Below are 24,681 nucleotides of genomic sequence, written 5' to 3'. Positions count from 1 at the left end.
GTCAGGTCACTACCAACTTTTAATGTTAAATCTATGGTCTTTCTATATTAACAGTCCCACTGTTAAAATACTCTAATGTATCAAGGGTGCTCTACCATGTTCTTGACAACATTGGTCATCTGTGTTGGGGCCTGATTCTGGTTTGTTCAAGGCAATGCTTCATTTCATGCAAATTTCCCATTTTCTATGCTTTGTGAAACGAAACGATGAAAATAAATCTACAAATTTATTCCCATGCAGTATCTTACATCATTTCTACCATAAAACCACAAATTCTTTGGCCCACTACAGTTAAATGACAAAAGATTGAGACTTTGTACTTGGATTTGCATGCTTCCTGGATGCTAATTAATGATATTATATACAAAAAAATTCAGAACTAGTTTTTATTTTTTTGCACACTGCAGGGATACTGTCTTGGTACTTTTGTGGATACAATGGCCATGACATCCTGCAATTACAATGGCTATTTCCCCCCCAATATGCTTCAGGCCTTCTCAAGCATATGAAGCATAAACATGTTGCTTTATCATATAATTCACAATAGCATGGAAATGCAAATAATTATTACCCTAAATACCAGCACAGTACTCCAAATAAGAAATGTCATGTAGCCAGAATATGTAACTTATACTAAAAAGAATCTTAAAAAAAAAAAAAAAATGTTTACACGTTACTTACAATGTCAAGTGACTCTGACATCCCTAGGGCATCCATAACTGTTAAAAGTTCAGATACATGGTCCTTCAGGTCAAGAAGATCAACAAATGTGTAGTAGTAGAGGGAGAGAGACTTCATGATGTCTGTCCGTACATTGGTCAGTGCTTGTAACTGCGGAGTAAACATTTTTGTTATAAGAAATAGCCAAATATTAACCTAGTGTACCGTTAACAACTGTAATGCAAAACTTTCAAACATTAATTACCTCAATTTACAAAATATTTAAGATGTGTATTCAGATTAAGTGAAATGCCTTTATTAAATTTTATACATACTGTATAGTCAACATAAATTAACACAAATTTAACAATTTTAAATTATATAGTTAAGAAGAATATGGGTGATATACTGTATTGCTAAAATGTATAATTACAAAACTGCTATTTTCTTCAATTGTATTATTTTGCCATTTTACCTCAGAGGAAGCAATGTTAGGACTGTCTAGAAACTGGATGGATAACTATATGGAAATGTCTATTAAGAACTTTCTGCCCTTGACAAGTTCCCACTCCCAAATCTAGGAGAATCAGGTGCTATATGGCATTAATCCTTTACGAGAGCTACAAATTCATACAATTCTTACCGACTTGCTGTCGATGTTGGGAAACTTTCTGACAATGTGTTTGATACATGATTCAAGACTTTTGTCAGAAAGAAAAGCTGGTTTAGATTTTGCATCCCCACATGCCTGAAAAAGTAAAGAAATAAGAAGACAAATTAATAAAACAATGGAAATGTAGGCATACACCTTGCATTTCTTATCACAAAAGTATATTTTTGGTTTTGGATTTACAGTGATATTTTTACTTCAAGATCTGATTTGTCAAAACTTTTCTAGGTGTAATATCTGAAAAATCCAGCCAAATAGCCCTTAGCAACACAAGGGTCAATTAAACAATATATCAGAGAGCATGTAGGGTTCGGTGTTCCATGTGCAGAGAGATATGGGAGATTTTACGTAAGTACAGTACAAATAACAATTAGTTTCTATAACAAAACTATTGTTCTATGGAGTCAATTTAACTTTCAGGTATTTATTTTTAAATAATCTTAAATGTATTCTGGCTAGTTATGTTAGATTTTATAAAAAATTATGCATTCTACTTGTTAACATCATAAATTAAATTTGGGCTAATTTGAGCAGAGAAGTGCAACGACTGGATCACGGTGCACAGAAGGCTGATGTGCCATCAAACACTTTTCAGACAACAATATATCTCGGATAAGTCGCACCACAACATTGTTGCTTGGACCGTCGACTTCCTTTGATATCACATACTGTATTTACTTATTTCATTATGAATGATATTATTTCAGAGTAAAATTGTTTTTTCATGTTCTGCATTCAGCACCAACATTATAGTGAGTAAATATACCATATTTCTTTATTACTTATGTAATGCTAGGAGGCTTTGGGTAGCATTGGGTCATTAAGTGGACAAAATCTCCAATAGATGGGAGGAGAGTCCAATCTCTGTTTTCAACTGTATCTCTCGCCTGGGCGAGAGTCGAAATTTAATTTAAAATTGCTATACAGTATCTCTGTTCCCCAATAAGATATATTTCCTTTGGTGCACTTGCAATAATGATTATATCTCAGTCTTTCTGAACACACATAATATTTTTGGCTTCATTAGCGTATCTTTGTTAATTACACAATATATCAGCAAGTGCATAGGCGTCTGCACTCCATGACCGACAAGCTATCGAATGTCACAAAAAAAGACAGATGTACAGTATCTTCAAATGAGCTTTAAATACAGGTACAGGTATGTCTATTGTAAAGTATTTATTAAAATGAAGCTTGTGTCTCTTTCTTTCTTGAGACGTAAAACATTTATGTTTACAGTATTAATGAATTTACGTGAAATAAACATTGTTTTGTGGGAGAGAGTTGCTCCGTCGAGCGATCTGTACAGGGTAAGAGCTCGGCGATTATAAAATACACCTATCTTTGCTTTAATTTCAAATATGCCTATGGTCAGGTATTTAGAATGAAGCTTATATTTCTAGCTTTCTTGGGACATATAAAACTTTTACATTTAATAACGAATCTGCGTGAAATAAGCACTGTCCTGAGATGAATATTGAGGGTTATGAGCTCGATGAGCGGTGAAAACTAACACGTTTATACAACTACAAATATCTTTGGTTTTACTTAAAATATTTTGATGGTATAGGTTTTACATATAGATCCTGTTTCTGTCTTTCTTTTGACATATAAAAAAATTTAGTTTAATAAGTTATCAAGACGTTTTCAACAATATTCTTAAGGCATTATTCTATTCCAAAATGGTTGACCATTTTGAAGACACAACACATGGGTTGACCCATCTGTCAGTTGGGTCAGATTCCTATAGTGTATTAACCAAATATACATGTTAGGCTTATATCAAGGTCCCTCATTAAGGACAAGTTACTGACCCTCCCCAGGATGCAACCACACAGCTAACTCCTGATTGCCTATTTACTGCTAGGTGAACAGAGGCATTAGGTGAAAGGAAACGAGCCCAACCATTTCTGTCCCGTGCTGCATTCAAACCACAAATTCTCGATTGTAAGTCGAGAGCGAACCCGACTGTACTTTCAGTACTACCGGAACCTGTCGCTGAATTAGAGAAACCTGTAAAGCCTAACTAACTTCCGGTCCCTGACAAAGAAGGCCACCAAGGCAACTATTGAGGTAATTTGGTACTAAACAGTTATTTAGCATAAATTTTTAGCATAAAGTTATTTAGCATAAACATAACAAAGTTTGATAGCTGGCCTCGCCCACTTGGGTGACGGAGAGAGCCTTCTCACAGACACGATAATAAGAGAAAAATATCACCTTTTTATATTGTAGATCCTTGTTAGTATTCCTGAACATCTGTCATTTAGTATAGACAGCTTCTCAGCAATCTTTTGCTGAGTTGGTGTGAGACTTCGCGACATTTTCACCAACTTGTCATTTTCTCAGACCCAAACAACTCGGGGCAAGTCTATCTGTATTTCTTAATTAACGTTTGCATAATTGTAAGTATGTTGAATTACATAATTGTCCCAGTTTTTTATAAATTTTGAATTAAATAATTATATAAAAATATACGCTGCGCTGCCGTATACTTTTATGCGAATACCTTTTATTAAGAAATTCTATCATGATCCGCTGCATGCGAATCCTCTTACGAGGCTCTACCACATTTTGATAAAATAAATAAATATATATTTATAACACAGAAAGAAAAAACTTTAATTTCATCAATATTATATTGAATAGTATTTTATAAAATATAGAAGCGGAAAAACAACTAGCAGTATCTATGAGATGTTCCTTAAAATGTATTTAAAGCTAGAGTCAGGGAAGGAGAATGCGACTGTGTCAGATGTTTAGCTGGGAGGAAGGAGAGGAGTGCCACGTAAATGTTTATGGCAGGTTAGTATATTTCCCCACGTTTACCGCCTGTGTACGTATATACTCTCTGTAAAGCACTTTCCAGACATTTGTCATAATGTTGTTTGATGTATCAATGTTAACACTGAAGATGAGCCGACTCCATGAGTAGTTTTCAGCCAAGAAACTATAGCTCTTAACATCGAACCTGGCATATTTCCTCTAAAACTAGGAGTCTTAGGCCCTTGTACGTCTTAAAAATGTTAGAAGCCAGTGATTGAAATAAATATATAACAATGCAGAGAATATATATTTATATATATAATATATCCTGTAGAGTATATGGGAGACTAGACCACCTGCAGGTGGTTGAGGTCACTCTAGGAGGTGCTACAGAAAGGCAGGTTATTTTACACGGCAGCCAACATTTGACCAACATTTTTTTTAATGGTATTTTGTTTAGGCCTATCAAGGTCCCCCCTAGGTCAACTACTGACCTTTCCCAGGATATAAATCATAAGAGTTGTCTAGCTTCCAGGTACGTATTTACTGCTAGGTGAACAGTGGCATCAGGTATGAGAAAACGTGTCTTGACATCTTACCTTTTCTCTGAACTGAACTCGGAACTAATTGTAACCCGACTGTTCAAACTGTTCTGTGATGTCTCGAGAAAAAACAAATACAGTATAGGTTATATTTTAGAATTTTTTTTTTAATATAGAGTACATGTCTTTCTGGTGACTAAATCCTTATGGTACTGTACTATGAAAGTGTCACTAATTGTGCAGTCATACTGCAACTGAAGGATACCCAGGGTTCAATTCCTATGGTAGAAAAGAAGCATTTGAGCAATGTTTCTCTGTTCACCTAGCAGTAAATACATACTGGGAATGTGATAACTGTTGAAGGTTGCATCTTGAGAAAGGCCCGTAGTCAGTTTAGGGGGGAATACGATAAGCTGAACAGGTTCCTTATTCCTGTATGTAAGAATCATGGTGTATGTTAAAAATTTTGTATTGACTAGTATGTTTAAATTTAAAATAAGAAGCCAAGTTCATGATATTTTTATATTAGGAAAGATTTAATGAAACAATACCAAACAAATGACATTGCGATAATGTTTCTTTGCCGGTGATATAAACAAATGATAATTTTCCTTTAATGGCTCCATATTCCCATTAGCTTATGGGCAGATAATGAGATGGCTCTCTTAATTCTACTTAGTTCACTAATTACAGTTAATACCTCTTCTCAAACATACTAGAGGATGGTCGGTTGAGGTGTAGGACTGGTAATATAAGCAATTGACAGCAAATCATCATCAGTCTAACTTCAAGAGTAATTACCTAAGTGTAGTTATATGATGAGAGCTACACTCGTGGTTTCCCGTCTTCCCAGCACTTTGTCATATGACGCTACGAAATTACTAATAGTTTTGACCTCCACCACCACCTCACCTAACTTGTTCCAACTGTCTACCACTGTTTGTGAACGGGAATGTTCTTATATTTCTTCGGCTGCTTAGTTTAGTTAGTTTCAATCTACGACCTCTTGTTCTAGGTCTTGGGAATTCTTCGTTATCGTGAGGTTATCATGAGATGATTTTGGGGCTTAGTGTCCCTGCGGCCCGGTCCTTGACTAAGCCTCCACCCCCAGGAAGTTGCCCATGACAGCTGACTAACTCCCAGGTACCTATTTACTGCGAGGTAACAGGGACATCAGGGTGAAAAAAACTCTGCCCATTGTTTCTCGCCGGTGCCTGGGATCGAACCCAGGATCACGCGTCCAGTGTTCTGTCCGCTCAGAAACCGGCATTCTACTTCCCTATCAATTTTATCAAGTCCGGTTGCTATTTTGTACATAGTAATCATATTGCCTCTTTTTCGTTTTCCTTCTAGTTTTGGCATATTTAATGCTTTGAACCTCTCCTTGTTTGTATTACATCAAGTTTGTTAATGTAATTCTTAAGATATGGGCACCATACAACCGCAGCATATTCCAGCTTTGGTCTAACAAAAGTCAGAAGCAGTTTCTTTAATATTTTCCCATCCATGTATTTAACAGCAATTCTGAAGTTAGAAAGTGTAGCATAGGTTCCTCACACGATATTCTTTAGGTGGTCCTCAGGTGATAGTTTTCTATCTAGAACCACCCCTAGATCTCTTTCTTTATCAGAATTCTTTAAAGATTTCTCACATAATTTATATGTTGTGTCAGGTCTATGTTCTCCTATTCCACATTCAATAACATGGCATATATTCACATTAAATTCTATTTGCCAAGTGGTGCTCCATACACTTTTCTTGTCCAGGACTTCTTGAAGGGCATGACAATCATGTTAGTTTCTTATCTTCCCTATTATCTTAAAATCAACAAATGTTCATATAATTCTGTATTCCATTTGGTAGATCGTTCATGTAGACAATGAACATTACTCGTACAAGAACTGAACCCTGTAGTACTCCAATCGTGACATTTCTCCAGTCCGATACATTGTCTCCGATTACAGCCTTCATTTTTCTGTCTGAAAAATTCTCATCTTTGTCACTCCAATATGTTCCAGTTTCCAGAACAACTCTTATGTGGAACTCTGTCGAATGCCTTTTCTGAGGAGCCTATATGGCTCCCCAGAGCTATGCAGGCAGATATGGATATCCCTAACTTTACAATCATTCGATGTGGGTGGAGTTCTAGACCTATCAGGGACCACGAGCCAGAACCTGGCCCCCCTCTCAGAGAGGCATGGGGAGCAATGGCCTATTGAATGCACATAAGATTTGTATCTGCCATTAACTGGGACAGGCACCCAGGAAGGTAAGCCCCCTCCCCCCCAAAAAAAAAACCTATTCTGGTTAAAAACGACGAAAATAGACAGTTCTGTATCGCTGCGGATCCTTCGGTTCCATCCTTCCGGAGGTTTTCAGCTTCCCGCGTGTCTCTGGCTGAGGTGCAAGCGGCCATCGCAGCTTATCCTGAGCGACCTGGAGTATTCCTCTATAATGGATCCGTCCTTCCTTCAGAAATGCTCCAAAATCACATGTGCATTCTATAGGCCATTGCTCCTCATGCCTCTCTGAGGGGGCAGGTTCTTGCTCGTGGTCCCCAGAAGGCCTAGAACTCCACCCACATACACTGATCCCAAAGGTAGGGATATCCATATCAGCCTGGATAGCTCTGGGGAGCCTCTGGGACTCGCCCAGAAAATGGCGTTTCATTACATTCAACGCTGGTTTTTTAGGGCCAGATAGATGCAGTCTACCCAACCATCTTTCATGTAAAATCTGTTGCTCGATCATAGAAACTGAAAATGTGTTACACAGGATCTTCCAGATCTAAAACATACTGTCTGTGTGTGTTATGCAGTTTTTCTCCAGGTATTCTACCCATTTAGTTTTTAATTTTTTTTTTTTTTTTTTTTTTTTTTTTTTTTTTTTTTTTTTTTTTTTTTTTCAATATCTTGACTTGTTAGTAATTCAGATCTGCAATTGAGGGGGGGTCTTTCCTGCTGCCACTTATATAGATTGGAACTATGTTAGCCTTTTTCCACATATCTGCTAGCACTTCTGTACACAGGGATGCCTGGAAAATCAGTTGAAGTGGAATGCTGAGCTCAGTTGCACGTTCTCTCAGAACCCATGGTGAAACTCCATCTAAGCCAACTGCTTTGTCCTCACTTAGCTCCTTGAACATTTTTTTAACTTCGTCTCTAGACACCTCTGTGTGCTCTGTTGTTCTCTGAAATTCTTACTGTTTGGTTCTCTGAAGATTTCACTTTGTACAAACACACTTTGGAACTTTTTGTTTACTGTTTCACATATTTCCTTTTCACTTGAAGGTCCTTTTCATGACCAGAATTTCCCTGCTCATCACTTTGTAATTTCCTAACATTCCTTAGTACTTTTTCCATCTGTTTAGCATTATTCAGGGTGATCCTCAAGAGTCGAACTTTCCCTTTTTCTTTTATCTACTACTTTCATTTTTTCTACAGCTCTTTCTGATCTAGATGTTATCTCCTTTTCTTTGCAACAAAAAATTAATAGAGACCTAACACTTTTATCCGGCGAAGATGGAAATTACATACATAAAAAACTTTACGGATGTCATGCGGTGAAGCATGTTGCAACTAAAATTAAAATATTTGTTAAAATTCCATTTATTGTTTGATTATTATGGGACTTGTTGCACACTTTAGATTGCGAACAATTTAATACCATAATGAACGACGTAAGACGACAATTGAGGTCAGAACACTGGAAAGATTATATATACTGTACTTGTGGTGATGAGTGTCCAAAATTAAAATATTATTTTAAATTCCAGTTACTGTTTGATTATTGTGGTACTAGTTTTAAAATGAATGGAGTAGCATGGAAATTGGAGGTCTGAACACTGGAAAGAGTACACACAATCCACAAGAAGTTGACATAATAGCACTAGAGATCTGCTATGAGGATGATAAACTAATGATGATAAATGCATATAGTCCACCGCCAAGCAGCACATGGTCAAAGGAGGAGCTAGATAGTAAACGTGAAGGTCTTATAACAATAATGAGAGAGATTATAGCGAGAGCGGATAACGATAGATCACGACTGTTGATAGTCGGTGACTTCAACTTGAAATCCATAGACTGGGAAGCATATGAAGCTAAAACAGAAGATTTTTGGACCTGTAAATTTGTAGACCTCATCCTGGAAACATTCTTGTATCAACATGTTAAACAAGCTACGAGGATGAGGGAAGGGGACGTTCCCTCCATGCTAGATTTGATATTTACCAGGAAGGAGGAAGAGATATTTGACATTCAGTACCTTCCTCCCTTGGGTAAAAGTGACCATGTCTTTTTGGGAATAAAGTATGCAATGCGTTATAAGCTGGAAGAAAATAAGGAGGTTGAAGCAGTTGAAAAACCAGACTTCAGGAGAGGACATTATGGTGACCTTAGAAATTTTTTTAGTGAGTATAATTGGACAGACTTGATGCTAGGCAAGGAAGTGAATGAGATGTATGGCAAGTTTTGTGAAATATATGATAAAGGCACAAAAAAATTTATACCAAAACAGAGATGCAGAACTAGGAAACAGGATTGGTTCAATAGAAATTGCGAGAGGGCTAGAGACCGAAAGACACAAAAATGGAATCAATACAGGAAGAGGCCGAACCCCCAAACATACCAGCGATACAAAGATGCGAGAAACAACTACACGGCAGTGAGGAGAGAGGCAGAAAGAAATTTTGAAAAAGGGATTGCGGACAAATGTAAAACAGAACCAGGTCTATTCTATAAATTCATAAACAACAAATTGCAGGTAAAGGATAATATTCAGAGGTTGAAAATGGGAAATAGATTCACGGAAGATGAAAAGGATATGTGTGAAACACTAAACGAAAAGTTCCAAAGTGTGTTTGTACAAAATGAAATCTTTAGGGAACCAGATACAATAAGAATTCCAGAGAACAACATAGAACACATAAAGGTGTCTAGAGACGAAGTGGAAAAAATGCTCAAGGAGCTCGGTAAGAACAAAGCAGCTGGCCCAGATGGCGTTTCACCATGGGTTCTGAGAGAATGTGCATCTGAGCTCAGCATTCCACTTCACCTGATCTTTCAGGCATCCCTGTGTACAGGAATCGTAGCAGACGGGTGGAAACAGGCTAACATAGTTCCAATCTACAAAAGTGGCAGCAGGGAAGACCCCCTCAATTATAGACCTGTATCATTGACAAGTGTAATAGTGAAAGTATTGGAAAAACTAATCAAAACTAAATGGGTAGAACACCTAGAGAGAAATGATATAATATCAGACAGACAGTATGGTTTTCGATCTGGAAGATCCTGTGTATCGAATTTACTCAGTTTCTATGATCGAGCCACAGAGATATTACAGGAAAGAGATGGTTGGGTTGACTGCATCTATCTGGACCTAAAAAAGGCTTTCGACAGAGTTCCACATAAGAGGTTGTTCTGGAAACTGGAAAATATTGGAGGGGTGACAGGTAAGCTTCTATCATGGATGAAAAATTTTCTGACTGATAGAAAAATGAGGGCAGTAATCAGAGGCAATGTATCAGAATGGAGAAATGTCACAAGTGGAGTACCACAGGGTTCAGTTCTTGCACCAGTGATGTTTATTGTGTACATAAATGATCTACCAGTTGGTATACAGAATTATATGAACATGTTTGCTGATGATGCTAAGATAATAGGAAGGATAAGAAATTTAGATGACTGTCATGCCCTTCAAGAAGACCTGGACAAAATAAGTATATGGAGCACCACTTGGCAAATGGAATTTAATGTTAATAAATGTCATGTTATGGAATGTGGAATAGGAGAACATAGACCCCACACAACCTATATATTATGTGAGAAATCTTTAAAGAATTCTGATAAAGAAAGAGATCTAGGAGTGGTTCTAGATAGAAAACTATCACCTGAGGACCACATAAAGAATATTGTGCAAGGAGCCTATGCTATGCTTTCTAACTTCAGAATTGCATTTAAATACATGGATGGCGATATACTAAAGAAATTGTTCATGACTTTTGTTAGGCCAAAGCTAGAATATGCAGCTGTTGTGTGGTGCCCATATCTTAAGAAGCACATCAACAAACTGGAAAAGGTGCAAAGACATGCTACTAAGTGGCTCCCAGAACTGAAGGGCAAGAGCTATGAGGAGAGGTTAGAAGCATTAAATATGCCAAAACTAGAAGACAGAAGAAAAAGAGGTGATATGATCACTACATACAAAATAGTTACAGGAATTGATAAAATCGACAGGGAAGACTTCCTGAGACCTGGAATTTCAAGAACAAGAGGTCATAGATTTAAACTAGCTAAACACAGATGCCGAAGAAATATAAGAAAATTCACCTTCGCAAATAGAGTGGTAGACGGTTGGAACAAGTTAAGTGAGAAGGTGGTGGAGGCCAAGACCGTCAGTAGTTTCAAAGCGTTATATGACAAAGAGTGCTGGGAAGACGGGACACCACGAGCGTAGCTCTCATCCTGTAACTACACTTAGGTAATTACACTTAGGTAATTACACGTTAGTGTGGGTGTGTGCTCCCAGGAAACGAAATGTTCACTTTGGGGTGGGCTGGGGCATGCACGCCGGGGACGCCAAAGTCTTAATTTGATCGACTGTTTTTTGCATCCAAATTTGGGTTTGATGCCAGTTCTTTTCTGACTTCCAGCTTAATGTTTGTTTTATCCTGGTTGCTACAGTGTTTAGCCACCTTTACTGCTAATTTTTCCTTCTTCCTGGCTATTTGTGCATAGGTAAGTTACATATCTTTCTTGCACTGTTCTTACCTTGGTTATTTGACAAAACTTGGAACTGCCAATTTTGGTTAATATTTCTGTGGTTATCTTGAGATGATTTCGGGGCTTAGCATCCCCATGGCCCGGTCCTCGACCAGGCCTCCTTTTTATTACACATTCCCAGGAAGCAGCCCGTAGCAGCTGTCTAACTCCCAGATACCTATCTACTGCTAGGTGAACAAGGGCATAAGGGTGATAGAAACTCTGCCCATTTGTTTCCGCCTCCACCGGGGATCGAACCCGGAACCTTAGAACTCTAAATCCCGAGAGCTGTCCACTCGGCCATCAGGCCTCAAGTCCCTCCCCAGAGGCTGGCGAGCCTCTCCGGCTCCCTGCGACTATCGGACCAATATATGCTATACTGTATTAGTCTGGAGCATCAGTAAAAGGAGTTCAGCCTACCGGGGAGCACGAACCAGAACTTGGCCCCCTCAGAGGCACAGGGAGCAATTGCCTATGGACACCCCCATGTGTTTGGAAGCATTCCACATCTGCCATTGACTGGGGTTAGGCATCTGGAAAGGTAGTCTTAACAAAACAGACCCAACTTGGTAAGAAATTGCAACCAAATACCGAACTGAGAGGCAGAACTCCCCAGAACTTAAAGAAACAAGCAAACTTCATACACCGCCGGTCCGTGCAGCCCTCCCCTCCCTGGGAGAGGGAGAGGGGATCCCCGGACCCCCCCCCCCCATGCCAGCTACTCGCACTTAAGTTCATAGGCTGATGTGCTCTGGGGTGGTCATCAACTCTGGCCTGGAATTCTTAGTAGATTTTGTGCCTTCGTGGTGTTCTTGCTCTTTGTGGTGTGGTGGCCAGGAGTAACTATAGTGTACTGGGGCTACATCCACTTAGGGCTACCTTCCCTAGGTTTCCTGTAAGTACTACTCTTGGGTTCTATGGTTACCTTCCATAGAGCCTTCGGGATTCCACTTCCGTAGGGTTTCTTGCGTCCCGGCATTTAATGTGCCCTTGGGGCCAGCTGGGGTTTCATAGCCATTGTTTGCCCTTGGGTAGGAAGTGGTTGGGTTGCTGGTTGATAATGAGAGCTATGCTCGTGGTGTCCCATCTACCCAGCACTCTGTCATATAACACTTTGAAACTACTGACAGTTTTGGCATCTATCACCTTCTCACCTACCTTGTTCCAACTGTCTACTACTCTGTTTGCGAAAGTGAATTTTCTTATATTTCTTCTGTATCTTTGTTTAACCCTTGTGTGGCTCCGGGCTGTTTAGCATTTGTCACCCACAGGCGCATACCAAAAAAAAAAATATTTTTTCTTCTAAACCTGTTAATTTGTGTTCTCTGATCATGGGAAAAATAATAAAAAAATCGTAAGTGGCATATATTTCCCACTATAGGGTGGGGAAGTCTGGCAAAAAACAGGCGCTGACTCAGTGTGCATCCCAGACGGTCTATTGCTTGCCAGCTGTCAGACAGGAGTGGCCCACAAAGAGATAATTACCTAATTATTTCAATGTCTCCAATTGATTTTTTGTAGTTTTTTTGCTGTAATATTATTCAATAGTGTGTAGTGTGATATATTTACATGAGTGAATCATTGCTTTACTCAAAAATATTGTGTGCAGATTGTTGATTCAATTATGTTCATCAAGCAGTGAACAAATACTTTGTCGGTTATTACGCTATATACACAGGTTATATACAAGTATCTGAATGTTTTGTTCACCATAACGAACCACTAAGTTGGTATTATGAGTCAAAAAGCAACGAGGAGCGACCACCACACACCAGCCAGCCACTCGCTGCCACTCCCTCCCTCAACACCTCACTCTCCCACATTCTCCTCCCACCATACTGTTTTTGCTTTTATTCACTATATACAGACGTTATATATAAGTACAGTATCTACATTCGTGTTCACCATAACGAACCACTAAGTTGGCATGCTGAGTGGCAGTGGCAGCCTGCCACTGGCTGCTACTTCCTCCCTCCCTCAACTCACCTGACTCACCAACATTCTTCCCCCACAATACTGTTTTTGCTTTTATTCACTATATACAGAATTATATATAAGTATCTACATATTTTGTTCACCACAACTGTACAACTAAGTTGATATAGTTAGTTTAGCATAGTCTCTTAGTTAAGGCATTAAGAGACGTCGCTACACACAGCCAGGTGGCGGCTGCTTCCCTCACACATTCAAGGTCAGACGCACTAAAATTTTACCCCCAACAATACTGTTTGTGGTGTTATTACCCTATATACACACGTTATATATAAGTATCTACATGTTTTGTTCACTATAACTGTTCAACTAAGCCGGTATAATGCCCAAAGACCATAGTGGCCACCCCTGCCAACATGACAAAAATCATGCAGATGTTGTCATACCCATCACCAATATGGCTTCTCCCCTACACTCCTTTTGCTGTTATTACACTGTATATACACGTTATGTATAAGTATCTACATTCGTGTTCACCATAACGAACTATTAAGTTGATATGCTGAGTGGCAGTGGGTATGTGTTATTGCTTTTATATACAGACGTTATATATAAATATCTGCATGTTTTGTTTACCATAGCGAACAACTAAGCTGGAACAGTATAGTGAGTCCAGACAGTAAAAGGTGGTCACACAGAGTCAGCAGACAGTGCTACCTCCCTCCCCACCAAGATTACTCCTCCCACTACAGCGCTAATTATCACAACAATCCTGCTATTATCAGAATCCTGGTCATTTTTATCACAGTCAGGGGTCTTCTGTAATAATATCATCGCTAAATAATAGCATGCAAATGTATATTATGGCATCTTTAGGTGATGCTGTGGTCACAAGCTGAACAGCAGTGCTGTGAGCTTATGCTGCGTGCATCAGGCTTGGTGGCTCACTCAATACAGTACTGAGGACCCTCACACCCAAGAATTTGGTCCACGATTTAAAAAAAAATGGGGTCTGTTTACAAGAGCTCTGATGAAGGTGTGGTGAACCCTTTGTATCCACGGGCCGTTTAAATCTTGCACAGTACTCCAATACATCATATGATGTAGCGCAAGTTAATGCAAGTTTTTTTTTTTTTTTTTTTTGAGATATATACAAGAGTTGTTACATTCTTGTACAGCCACTAGTACACGTAGCATTTCGGGCAGGTCCCTGGAATACGATCCCCTGCCGCGAAGAATCGTTTTTTTCATCCAAGTACACATTTTACTGTTGCATTAAACAGAGGCTACAGTTAAGGAATTGCGCCCAATAAATCCTCCCCGGCCAGGATACGAACCCATGACATAGCGCTCGCGGAACGCCAGGCGAGTGTCTTACCACTACACCACGGAGACTGTAAAGTTGTCTGTAGACTGTAAAGCAAGTCACTGAACACATCATATGATGTGTTGCGCACTTAAAGGGTTAATTAGTTTAAATCTATAACCTCTTGTTCTTGAAGTTCCAGGTCTTGGGAAATCTTCCCTGTTGATTTTATCAATTCCTGTTACTATTTTGTACGTAGTGATCATATCGCCTCTTTTTCTTCTGTCTTCTAGTTTTAGCATATTTAATGCCTCTAACCTCTCCTTGTAGCTCTTGCCCTTCAGTTCTGGGAGTTCAGTTCACTTAGTAGCATGTCTTTGCACTTAGCATGTCTTTGCACATTTTCCAGTTTGTTGATGTGCTTCTTTAGATATGGGCACCACACAACCGCTGCATATTTGACCTTTGGCCTAACAAAAGTCGTGAACAATTTCTTTAGTATTTCGCCATCCATGTATTTAAAAGCAATTCTGAAGTTAGAAAGCGTGGCATAAGCTCCTCGCACAATGTTCTTTATGTGGTCCTCAGGAGATAATTTTCTATCTAGAACCACCCCTAGATCTCTTTCTTTATCAGAATTCTTTAAGGATTTCTCACATAATTTATAGCTTGTGTGGGGTCTATGATCACCTATTCCACAGTCCATAACATGGCATTTATTCACATTAAATTCCATTTGCCAAGTGGTGCTCCATATAGTTATTTTGTCCAGGACTTCTTGAAGGACATGACAATCATCTAAGTTTCTTATCCTTCCTATTATCTTAGCATCATCAGCAAACATGTTCATATAATTCTGTATACCAACTGGTAGATCATTTATGTAGACAATAAACATCACTGGTGCAAGAACTGAACCCTGTGGTACACCACTTGTGACAGGCGGTACGTTCCCCCCTGGGATCTTGTGTTGGTGCTGCATCACCAGCTTCCTATTTGGGGTTTTCGGGGTTCCGTGCCTTGGCACCGCCCCGAGCCTTCGCTCAATGTGTTCACAGACGGGTCATCTCTCGCCTGGGGCTTTGTGACCAGAGCTCACCAGGTCGGCCGGGGATGGTGGGGTCTGTCCGTCCGTTGGGCTCACAGCATGGTTTGGGAGTTCGTGGCTGTCTGGTTTGTGCTTCGCAGGGTTCAGGTCACTCGGTGCTCTACCATTCCGCTCCATTCGAACTGTTCTCTGGCGGTTCTTTGCCAGAACCACAGGGTTTCTCTTAGGTGTTTGTCCTTTGGGGTTGGTCCCTTAGAGTGGCTCGTTTGCTGGATTCTCGGGGTTTGGCTAACCTTGAGGTTCATGTCCGTGGTGTGTCCTATGTCCTGGCGGACAGCTGTCTCAGTTCATTCCTCTGTTCCCGGATTGGACAGTCGTCGCCGACTCGTTTCGTTGGCTCTGCCAGACGTATAGACTCCTGGCCATGGACGTCTTCGAGTCGGCGTGGTCTAGGTGTCGCCCATTCTACGTGGCGCCCTTACCCGCCTGTGAGGCGTTCACAGTGGATGCCTTTTGGCAGGACTGGCCGAGGTGGGGGTACCTGTTCCTCTTCTCCCGGTTCAGCAGTTGCTTCGGGTTCTGGCTCGGTTGGAGCCCATTCCCATGAGAGTAGTCCTTATGGTCCCTTGGTGGCCGGCCCAGCCAAGGGCCGAGCCCTTGGCTTTCAGACGTTGCTTGATAGGTGTCCGAACCCGGGGCGTTTACCCGTGGCTCCGCCTCTTTCGGCAGGTCGGACGGGTCCTGTATGTGACTGGTTCGGCCTTCTCTCCTCTCCTCTCCTCTCCTCTTCGCGTCTGGTATTTTGACGCGGGTATCACCGTCTCTGTGGTGATCAGGTGGCTTTGTTGACGGTGTCCCACCTGCGATCTTCGTCTCGGTGACAGTATGACGTTCCTGGTGTTTCTATGCACCTTTTTTCTTGTTCTTCGTAGGTTGTCTTCTCTTTCGCATTGGGTTGTCTTGTCCTTTCTTGGGTTTTCAGGACTACAGTTATATGATGTTTTTTACTTTCGCCTCGTTTTGTGCGACGCTGGCAGAGCCGCTCCGGCTTGCGTTCGGGGTGGATGTTACATCTGCCCCGTTCCGTACGCTTTCTCGTGTTTTGTTTCACCTCCGGCCTGCTCATGTGTCGCCTGAGCTGTCCTGGTCCTTGATCAGGGTGCCCTCTTATCTTCTCCTCAGTTTGTGGTAGCACCTTCAGTTCAGGTTTCTGCTCTTTGGTGCTGGTGATAGGTTTGTATGTTTGCAGCCTTTCTCCGTCCTTCTGGCGACGGTCGAGACGGCTGCTTTCCGGAGGGGTCCTTGGGTTATTGATGCTTGATTGGTTTGGCCGGGGGTGTGTCCTGTGTTGTCCGGTTTCGCTCTTTTGCCGTTACCTGTGTACCATATCTGGGTATGCCTGTTGGGTTGATCCGGTTTCCCTCGTTCCCTGTTTCAGGGCTCGGGTCTTCCTGGTTGTCCACAGAGTTTTTAAGTCGTCCAGCCTGTGGTCTGTCCTTGCGCCTGTGCTGTTTGGACGTTTGCAGCTTCGCTGCTGTGTTAGTGACATCTAGGGCTCATTTCGGGCGCAGGGATTTGAGGGTTGCACAGGTTCTTGGCCGCCAATTTTTTATGCGAGTGTCTGCTCCTGTGCGTTCTTGTTGCCTTGGGTCGCAGGTTGCATCCTGTTGTCTCGGCTTCGCGTTGCGGAGTTTGTGGCGGCCGCCTGCCGGGTCAGCCCTTTCTTTTCCTTCTCTTTGGGTATGATGCTCCAGGAAGCCATAGGGGCTCCCCACAGAAAACCAGCGTTGAATGTAATAAAATGCCATTTTGTGGGTGAACCCCTAGGCTCCCTGGCAACCCTCCCTCCCTCCCGGTCAGCGTTTTTTTCACGTTGGTTGTAGTTTAGCTTCCGAACTGATGCTAGGCAGCCAGCGCGGTGAGATCCGGGTCTCCCCCCCTCCCTCTCTCGGGGCGGGGAGGGCTGCGCGGACGATCGGCGTGTCAGTAAAGTGTGATGTTTGCTTGTTTCCTTGGGATTGTAGGGAGTTTCTACCTCTCCGGTTTTTTGTTTTAGTTTTTTACCATGTGGGGTTTGTTTTGTTATGCCTACCTTTTTGGGTGCCTAACCCTGGTCAATGGCAGATAAGGAAAACCCCAACCACAAGGGGGTTTTCCAGGATCATTGCTCCCTGAAACCTCTCTGAAGGGGCCAGGTTCTGACACTGGTCCCTGGTAGGTCTGAACTCCTTAGTTAATGTCCCGGTCTAATATAACATACATTAGCCCAATAAACTCCAGGGAGCCTCCGGGCTCATCCAGAAAATGGTGTTTCATTACATTCAATGCTGTTTTTTTTTTGTCTTATACACAATAAAAATGTATTATATTATGTACTGTACCTTTACAGTATATTACTACTCTACTAAAAAATACTGTTACTGTACAGTTTTTATTTACCTTATTGTTGGAGTTATGTTCATCTTGAATTCTCATGGAGTTGTGAATACTGTACAGTAAATATGTACTGTGCTGTATGTTCAGTACTACAATACAGTTTAGGAAAACTATTGTACACTAAAATTACTGCAACCTTAATTTTAACACTTTGACACTGTGTACTTAAATTTAACACTTGTTCTAACTGTTCACTCCACATGCAATATTCTTGAATGTTTGCATCGGGTTTGATGGTGCTCACTGCCGCTGTGTTTGCTTCAGCTGCGTCTGAGCTGGTGCTAGCTGCTGTTGTACTGGTGCTGGGTACAGCTGTGCTGGTGCTGGGTACGGCTGTGCTGGTGCTGGGTACGGCTGTGCTGGTGCTGGGCACGGCTGTGCTGGTGCTGGGCACGGCTGTGCTGGTGCTGGGCACGGCTGTGCTGGTGCTGGGCACGGCTGTGCTGGTGCTGGGCACGGCTGTGCTGGTGCTGGGCACGGCTGTGCTGGGCACGGCTGTGCTGGGCACGGCTGTGCTGGGCACGGCTGTGCTGGGCACGGCTGTGCTGGGCACGGCTGTGCTGGTGCTGGGCACGGCTGTGCTGGTGCTGGGCACGGCTGTGCTGGTGCTGGTCACGGCTGTGCTGGTGCTGGGCACGGCTGTGCTGGTTGATTTTCTGCTACTGGTTCTTTCTAAATACAGGCATACCTCAGTTTAAGAGTTTAATTGGTTCCTGGAGATGCCTCGTATTCCGAAAACTCGTATTCTGAAGCTAATTTCCCCATAAGAAATAAAGGGAAATGATTTAATCCGTTCCTGACTACCCCAAAAACCCCACATCAAACTAAATTTTTATACCTAATTCATCTAAATATACCTACAAAACTATGTTCAAGTTATTACTTACCTTGCTGTTGAATGCTGTAGGCATATGGAAGATGGTGAGGAGGGGGGAGGAGGAGAGGAGTTACTGTTTGGAAGGGGAGTCCCCTTCCATTATCACATCAGGCAGTGAAGACCTTTCTGGTGTGCTCTCCCTGGGACGTTTTATCTGAGTGCCACTAGGTCCTGGTTGAGGCTCACTGCTCGATTTCCTCACCACAAATCTGTCCAAACCCTGGCTTTCTCACAAATAATGGCCTCCGAAACACTGTCACCCTTTAACTACTTGTCGTGTATGCAAATTAACACTTTCGCGCTTTAGATTAGAGATAACTCGTCGCCGTTTTCTCTTACGATTCCGCATAACAGCCGAGTTTTCTCGTCCATCGAAAAAATATTTCTATAAATTCCATTTTTTAACCGAAATGGATGGGGATACATTTGTTTTGTAGGGAATTTATTTGCGAATGTTTTGGTACCAGAATGAATATTATATCACATAAACTTTTATGAGTAAAAAAAGAAATACACAAAGTATGTTTGGGGGTGTGGCGAGCGTGTGGCAGTGGGTTCCCTTTAGCCGTTGATATATCCAACACGTGGGAAATATTTGTATGTGTTATGTATATGTCTGTGTAGGGAATTTTACTGCGATCACTGTCATACAAATTATAAAATGTTTCAACAAGTATAAACATGACAAACATCAAACGAACGAAAACAATGCGTTCGTTTCTGCCGCGAACGCATACTGAGCGACGTGGTTCTATATTTGCCGCTTCTCTTACACATGCTTTGTACAAATGTTATACAGTTCATCTTATAGAAAATTTTATTGCGAACACATTGGTATAAAAAAGAAATACGTACATAGAAAAGTAGGGTCAGGAAACGTATAAACTTTCCAAGCATGATTTCCCCCCTGTGTTTTCGCCAGTGCGCTCGCAGCTAACTACTCTCCACTTCACACACTCTTGCGGGTGGGCAATTACCTATATTAAACATTCATATGCATATGTCCGTGTAGAGAATTTTATTGCGATTCCAATGATACCAAAATTAGCGATGTAGGACAACTGTAGGTTTCGCAACCATTAAGAGAGTGGAAACATTTTGTTGCTGTTTGGCGCTCTCGGCGAGTGATCTGCATAGTTTTTTATTTGGTGTTGATACTCCTTATGCTTGGGCGGCATTTTATAGGTATGCTCTTATAGACAATTTCATTGCGAACACAGTGATACCAAATTTAAATACGTGCGCCTTCAATTATTGTCAGGACAGTCAAAAGAGTGTACACTTTTCGGTCTTACCGCGTAGGCGCGCGAAGTGCCGAAAGCATCTGGGGTATTGTTTTTTTTTGAGCGCCGAGAGCGCGAAAGTGTTAATAACAACTTTTCCACTTCAAGTATTTGTGGTCTTTGTTTCGTTATTGTTCTGACTCCTTTTGCCACTTTAGCACTCGTAATCTCATTTTACTTCTTAAGTATAGTGCATATTGTTGATGTGGCTTTGTTGTACTGCCTACAAAGTTCAACAACACGTGTACCGTTCTCATGCTTCCGAATGATCTCTTGTTTCTCCTCTATTGTCATCCTCACATGGGCTTTCTGGCCTTTATCCTTACCACGGGCTTTCTTGGGACCCATGGTGAGATATATAATAACAAATTGTATAGTCAAATCACCAAAAATCCAACAAAACACTGAAAATCCGCGAGAAGAACTGATGTGGGGTAGTCACTGGGCGCGAGACAATGGTAAACTGAGGGGCGGAGGGGTGGAGGGGCGACGATCGCCGAACCACCACCTGCTGGGTCGGCCTGTACGCGTATCAACAAACTCGTGTCCCGAGGTAACCCTCGCGTTCCGAGACATATTTTTCGAGGAAATCCTGCTCGTATTCCGAAAAACTTGCATACAGGGACACTCGCATTCCGAGGTACTACTGTATTGACTCTTTTTGGCATTAATAAGGCACTGTTAGCAAGCACCTGAGACATCTTGTATAACTATACAGCTGTAGTCCAAAAATGGTAAATTCCAGTTATTTTTCCACAGGCAGACAAACACGTCACTTGCAGGCAAAATGAAGAATTGGTCTATACACCCTTCAGTAGGCTGGTGTTTAAGTCAGATCCAGTAACATAAATTTCTCTCAAATATTGGATTTACATCAAATTATATATTTTTGGGTTATATATTTAGTTCAGCAACATTATTACAATAATAAGAGCTATAAAAAGTACTTATGTTAGAAATGATTTAATAATTTTAATATTTTGAAGCTGTAGGTCACTGAACTGTAGCGACAAAAACGAATGAATCACGCATTGTGCTGTGTGTACACTGATTAGACCCGTCCACTTGCGCTGGAGTCGTTGTGCCAATAACATAAATCATAAATAATTTCTCAAATAGCAGATGTCTATCATATTACAGTATGTTTTTGGTTTTATTTAGTTTAATTAGGATAATAAAGAGCTGGCTAGGACACTGGTTTTAGAAAGGATTTATTAATCTGAAACTTTGTCGTGGGTCACTGAATTATGATGACACAAATGAAAGTGAGTGAAACCTCACTGAAGGTGAGGTTTACAGTACATTATTCCCTTATGTGTCCATCCTCACTCATCTTGTTTCATCACATAAAATGTATACAGTATAAGAAGATTTCAACACATTAGCTAACTATTCATGCTTCAGCCTTTAAATTAATCTAGAAAGATATATGTGCCACAAATCAGTGAATGAAAATCATGGAAACACAGTCATTCACGTGAGTGTACCACTCTGGCTGGTGTTTGGTTAGTATGCTTCACTTGTTGTGTGGTCCACTTGTGTGATCCAACTTGTCATATGAAGGAATTATTAATTGTAACCTGTGATAGAATGGTAAAATTTTCCACCTGTCTGTGAACTCTGTCCCAACATCGGATGCTTGTGGACCACTTGTGTGGTTCACTTGTGGACCACTTGTGGACCACTTGTGTGGTTCACTTGTGGACCACTTGTGTGGTTCACTTGTGGACCACTTGTGTAGTTCACTTGTCCACTTGAGTGATCCAACGTGTCATATGAAAGAATTATTAATTGTAACCTGTGGTAGAATGGAAAGTTTTCTGCCAGTTTGTGAACTCTGTCCCAACATCATTATCAAATCCTCACATCCCCCGCTTTAGCGAACCAAAGTACAACAAACTGGGTGAGTAAATCCAGCCTGTAAAGTGTGCGACCTTGCAGGAGATTCACCGAATCGGGGTACATCAAATCGAGGTTGTACTGTAGGGGGTATTCGTAAGTTGAGGTTCCACTGTATACTGTAGAAGCTAGATAATCCCAAGCCTGCCGATCCCGAAAACGCCCTAATCCAGCAAAAATCGTGGCCAGATAGTTATATCCCTATCTAGACAGAATGTCCATAGAAGCCGGACTACTGAATATTTGGCTGGATCAGCATTTACTGATAGAGAGTTTTAAGCCTAAAAATCTCTGCAAAACCAAGAGTCGACTTGCCCCTGAATATAAAATGTGATTTACCGCTGAGAGATATACAAGTGAAATGCCTGCCCTAACACTCGTTGTACACCACCACCAGGAAGGGAGAGAGTGGGAGGAGTCACTCAGGAAGGAAGGGAATCTGCCTGCCATCCACCCATCCAAAACCAAAAGGAAGGAGACGTGTGATCTGTCTCTGTCCAGTGTTTTCTTGCCCACCCACCCACCTGCCTGCCTGCCCCCACCTATCCCTGCCTGCCCACTCACCTGCCACCCATCAAGCCCATCTGCCTTCCATCCACCCATTCAAAACATGCCTGCCCAAACCCCACCCATCCCTACCTGCCCGAACCCCACTCATCCCCACCTGCCCGAACCCCACCCATCCCCACCTGCCCGAACCCCACCTATCCCTGCCTGCCCGAACCCCACCTATCCCTGCCTGCCCGAACCCCACCTATCCCTGCCTGCCCGAACCCCACCTATCCCTGCCTGCCTGAACCCCCACCCATTCCTGCCTGCCCAAACCCCATCCATTCCTGCCTGCCCGAACCCCACCCATTCCTGCCTGCCCGAACCCCACCCATTCCTGCCTGCCCGAACCCCACCCATTCCTGCCTGCCCGAACCCCACCCATTCCTGCCTGCCCGAACCCCACCCATTCCTGCCTGCCCGAACCCCACCCATTCCTGCCTGCCCGAACCCCACCCATTCCTGCCTGCCCGAACCCCACCCATTCCTGCCTGCCCGAACCCCACCCATTCCTGCCTGCCCGAACCCCACCCATTCCTGCCTGCCCGAACCCCACCCATTCCTGCCTGCCCGAACTCTACCCATCCCTGCCACCCACCAAGCCCATCTGCCTGCCCACCCACCTTTTCCTGCCTGAACCTGCCTGAACCCACCCACCCATCCGCCTGCCTGCCTGAACCCACCCACCCATCCGACTGCCTGCCTGAACCCACCCACCCACCCATCCGCCTGCCTGCCTGCCTGAACCCACCCACCCACCCATCCGCCTGCCTGCCGGAACCCACCCACCCACCCACCCATCCGCCTGCCTGCCTGAACCCACCCATCCACCCATCCGCCTGCCTGCCTGCCTGCCTGAACCCACCCATCCACCCATCCGCCTGCCTGCCTGCCTGCCTGAACCCACCCACCCACCCATCCGCCTGCCTGCCTGCCTGAACCCACCCACCCACCCACCCATCCGCCTGCCTGCCTGCCTGAACCCACCCACCCACCCACCCATCCGCCTGCCTGCCTGCCTGAACACACCCACCCACCCACCCATCCGCCTGCCTGCCTGCCTGAACCCACCCACCCACCCACCCATCCGCCTGCCTGCCTGCCTGAACCCACCCACCCACCCACCCATCCGCCTGCCTGCCTGCCTGAACCCACCCACCCACCCACCCATCCGCCTGCCTGCCTGCCTGAACCCACCCACCCACCCACCCACCCATCCGCCTGCCTGCCTGCCTGAACCCACCCACCCACCCACCCATCCGCCTGCCTGAACCCACCCACCCACCCACCCATCCGCCTGCCTGAACCCACCCACCCACCCACCCATCCGCCTGCCTGAACCCACCCACCCACCCACCCATCCGCCTGCCTGAACCCACCCACCCACCCATCCGCCTGCCTGCCTGCCTGCCTGAACCCACCCACCCACCCATCCGCCTGCCTGCCTGCCTGCCTGAACCCACCCACCCACCCATCCGCCTGCCTGCCTGAACCCACCCACCCACCCATCCGCCTGCCTGCCTGCCTGCCTGAACCCACCCACCCACCCATCCGCCTGCCTGCCTGAACCCACCCACCCACCCATCCGCCTGCCTGCCTGCCTGCCTGCCTGCCTGAACCCACCCACCCACCCATCCGCCTGCCTGCCTGCCTGCCTGAACCCACCCACCCACCCATCCGCCTGCCTGCCTGCCTGAACCCACCCACCCACCCATCCGCCTGCCTGCCTGCCTGCCTGAACCCACCCACCCACACACCTGCCTGCCCACAAATCCAATTGCCCTGCCCACTTGCCAGCCAAGCAGATAACCATCCACCCAGCCCCACACACTAATTAGTGTGTGGAAATTCAAATTGTTGTTTGTGGAACAAACATTTTTGTAAATGTTCACTTTTGGACTTCCATGGTGAAAAGTCAGTTAATCCAGAAAACGTGCTCATCCGGCTGGGGG

General features: G+C 43.3%; 2 protein-coding genes across 6 annotated transcripts in view; one reads left to right on the top strand and one right to left on the bottom strand.

The window, feature by feature from the left end:
• Nucleotides 1-3,723, bottom strand: part of Hem (Nck associated protein 1 Hem) — a 297,069-nt gene extending 293,346 nt beyond the window's left edge. Inside the window, 3 exon segments of the mRNA XM_045741430.2 lie at nt 682-831; nt 1,304-1,408; nt 3,551-3,723. Coding sequence (XP_045597386.2) covers nt 682-831; nt 1,304-1,408; nt 3,551-3,589 — 294 coding nt within the window. The 5' untranslated portion in view covers nt 3,590-3,723.
• Nucleotides 3,724-4,003: 280 nt separating this feature from the next.
• The window catches only part of LOC123757619 (protein CASP), a 285,090-nt gene continuing 264,412 nt past the window's right edge, over nt 4,004-24,681 (top strand). For 4 of the 5 annotated variants that reach the window (XM_069326988.1, XM_045741432.2, XM_069326987.1 and 1 more), the window contains exon 1: nt 4,004-4,135. The gene's annotated coding sequence lies outside the window, so the exon portion shown is untranslated. The remainder of the gene's footprint in view (nt 4,136-24,681) is intronic. The other variant, XM_045741433.2, reaches the window with a different exon arrangement.

The sequence above is a fragment of the Procambarus clarkii genome, chromosome 19 (genome assembly GCF_040958095.1).
Source record: "Procambarus clarkii isolate CNS0578487 chromosome 19, FALCON_Pclarkii_2.0, whole genome shotgun sequence".
Classification (NCBI taxonomy): Eukaryota; Metazoa; Arthropoda; class Malacostraca; order Decapoda; family Cambaridae; genus Procambarus; species Procambarus clarkii.
The sequence above is the reverse complement of the archived record's forward strand: the minus strand, read 5'-3'. Positions and strand labels throughout refer to the sequence as shown.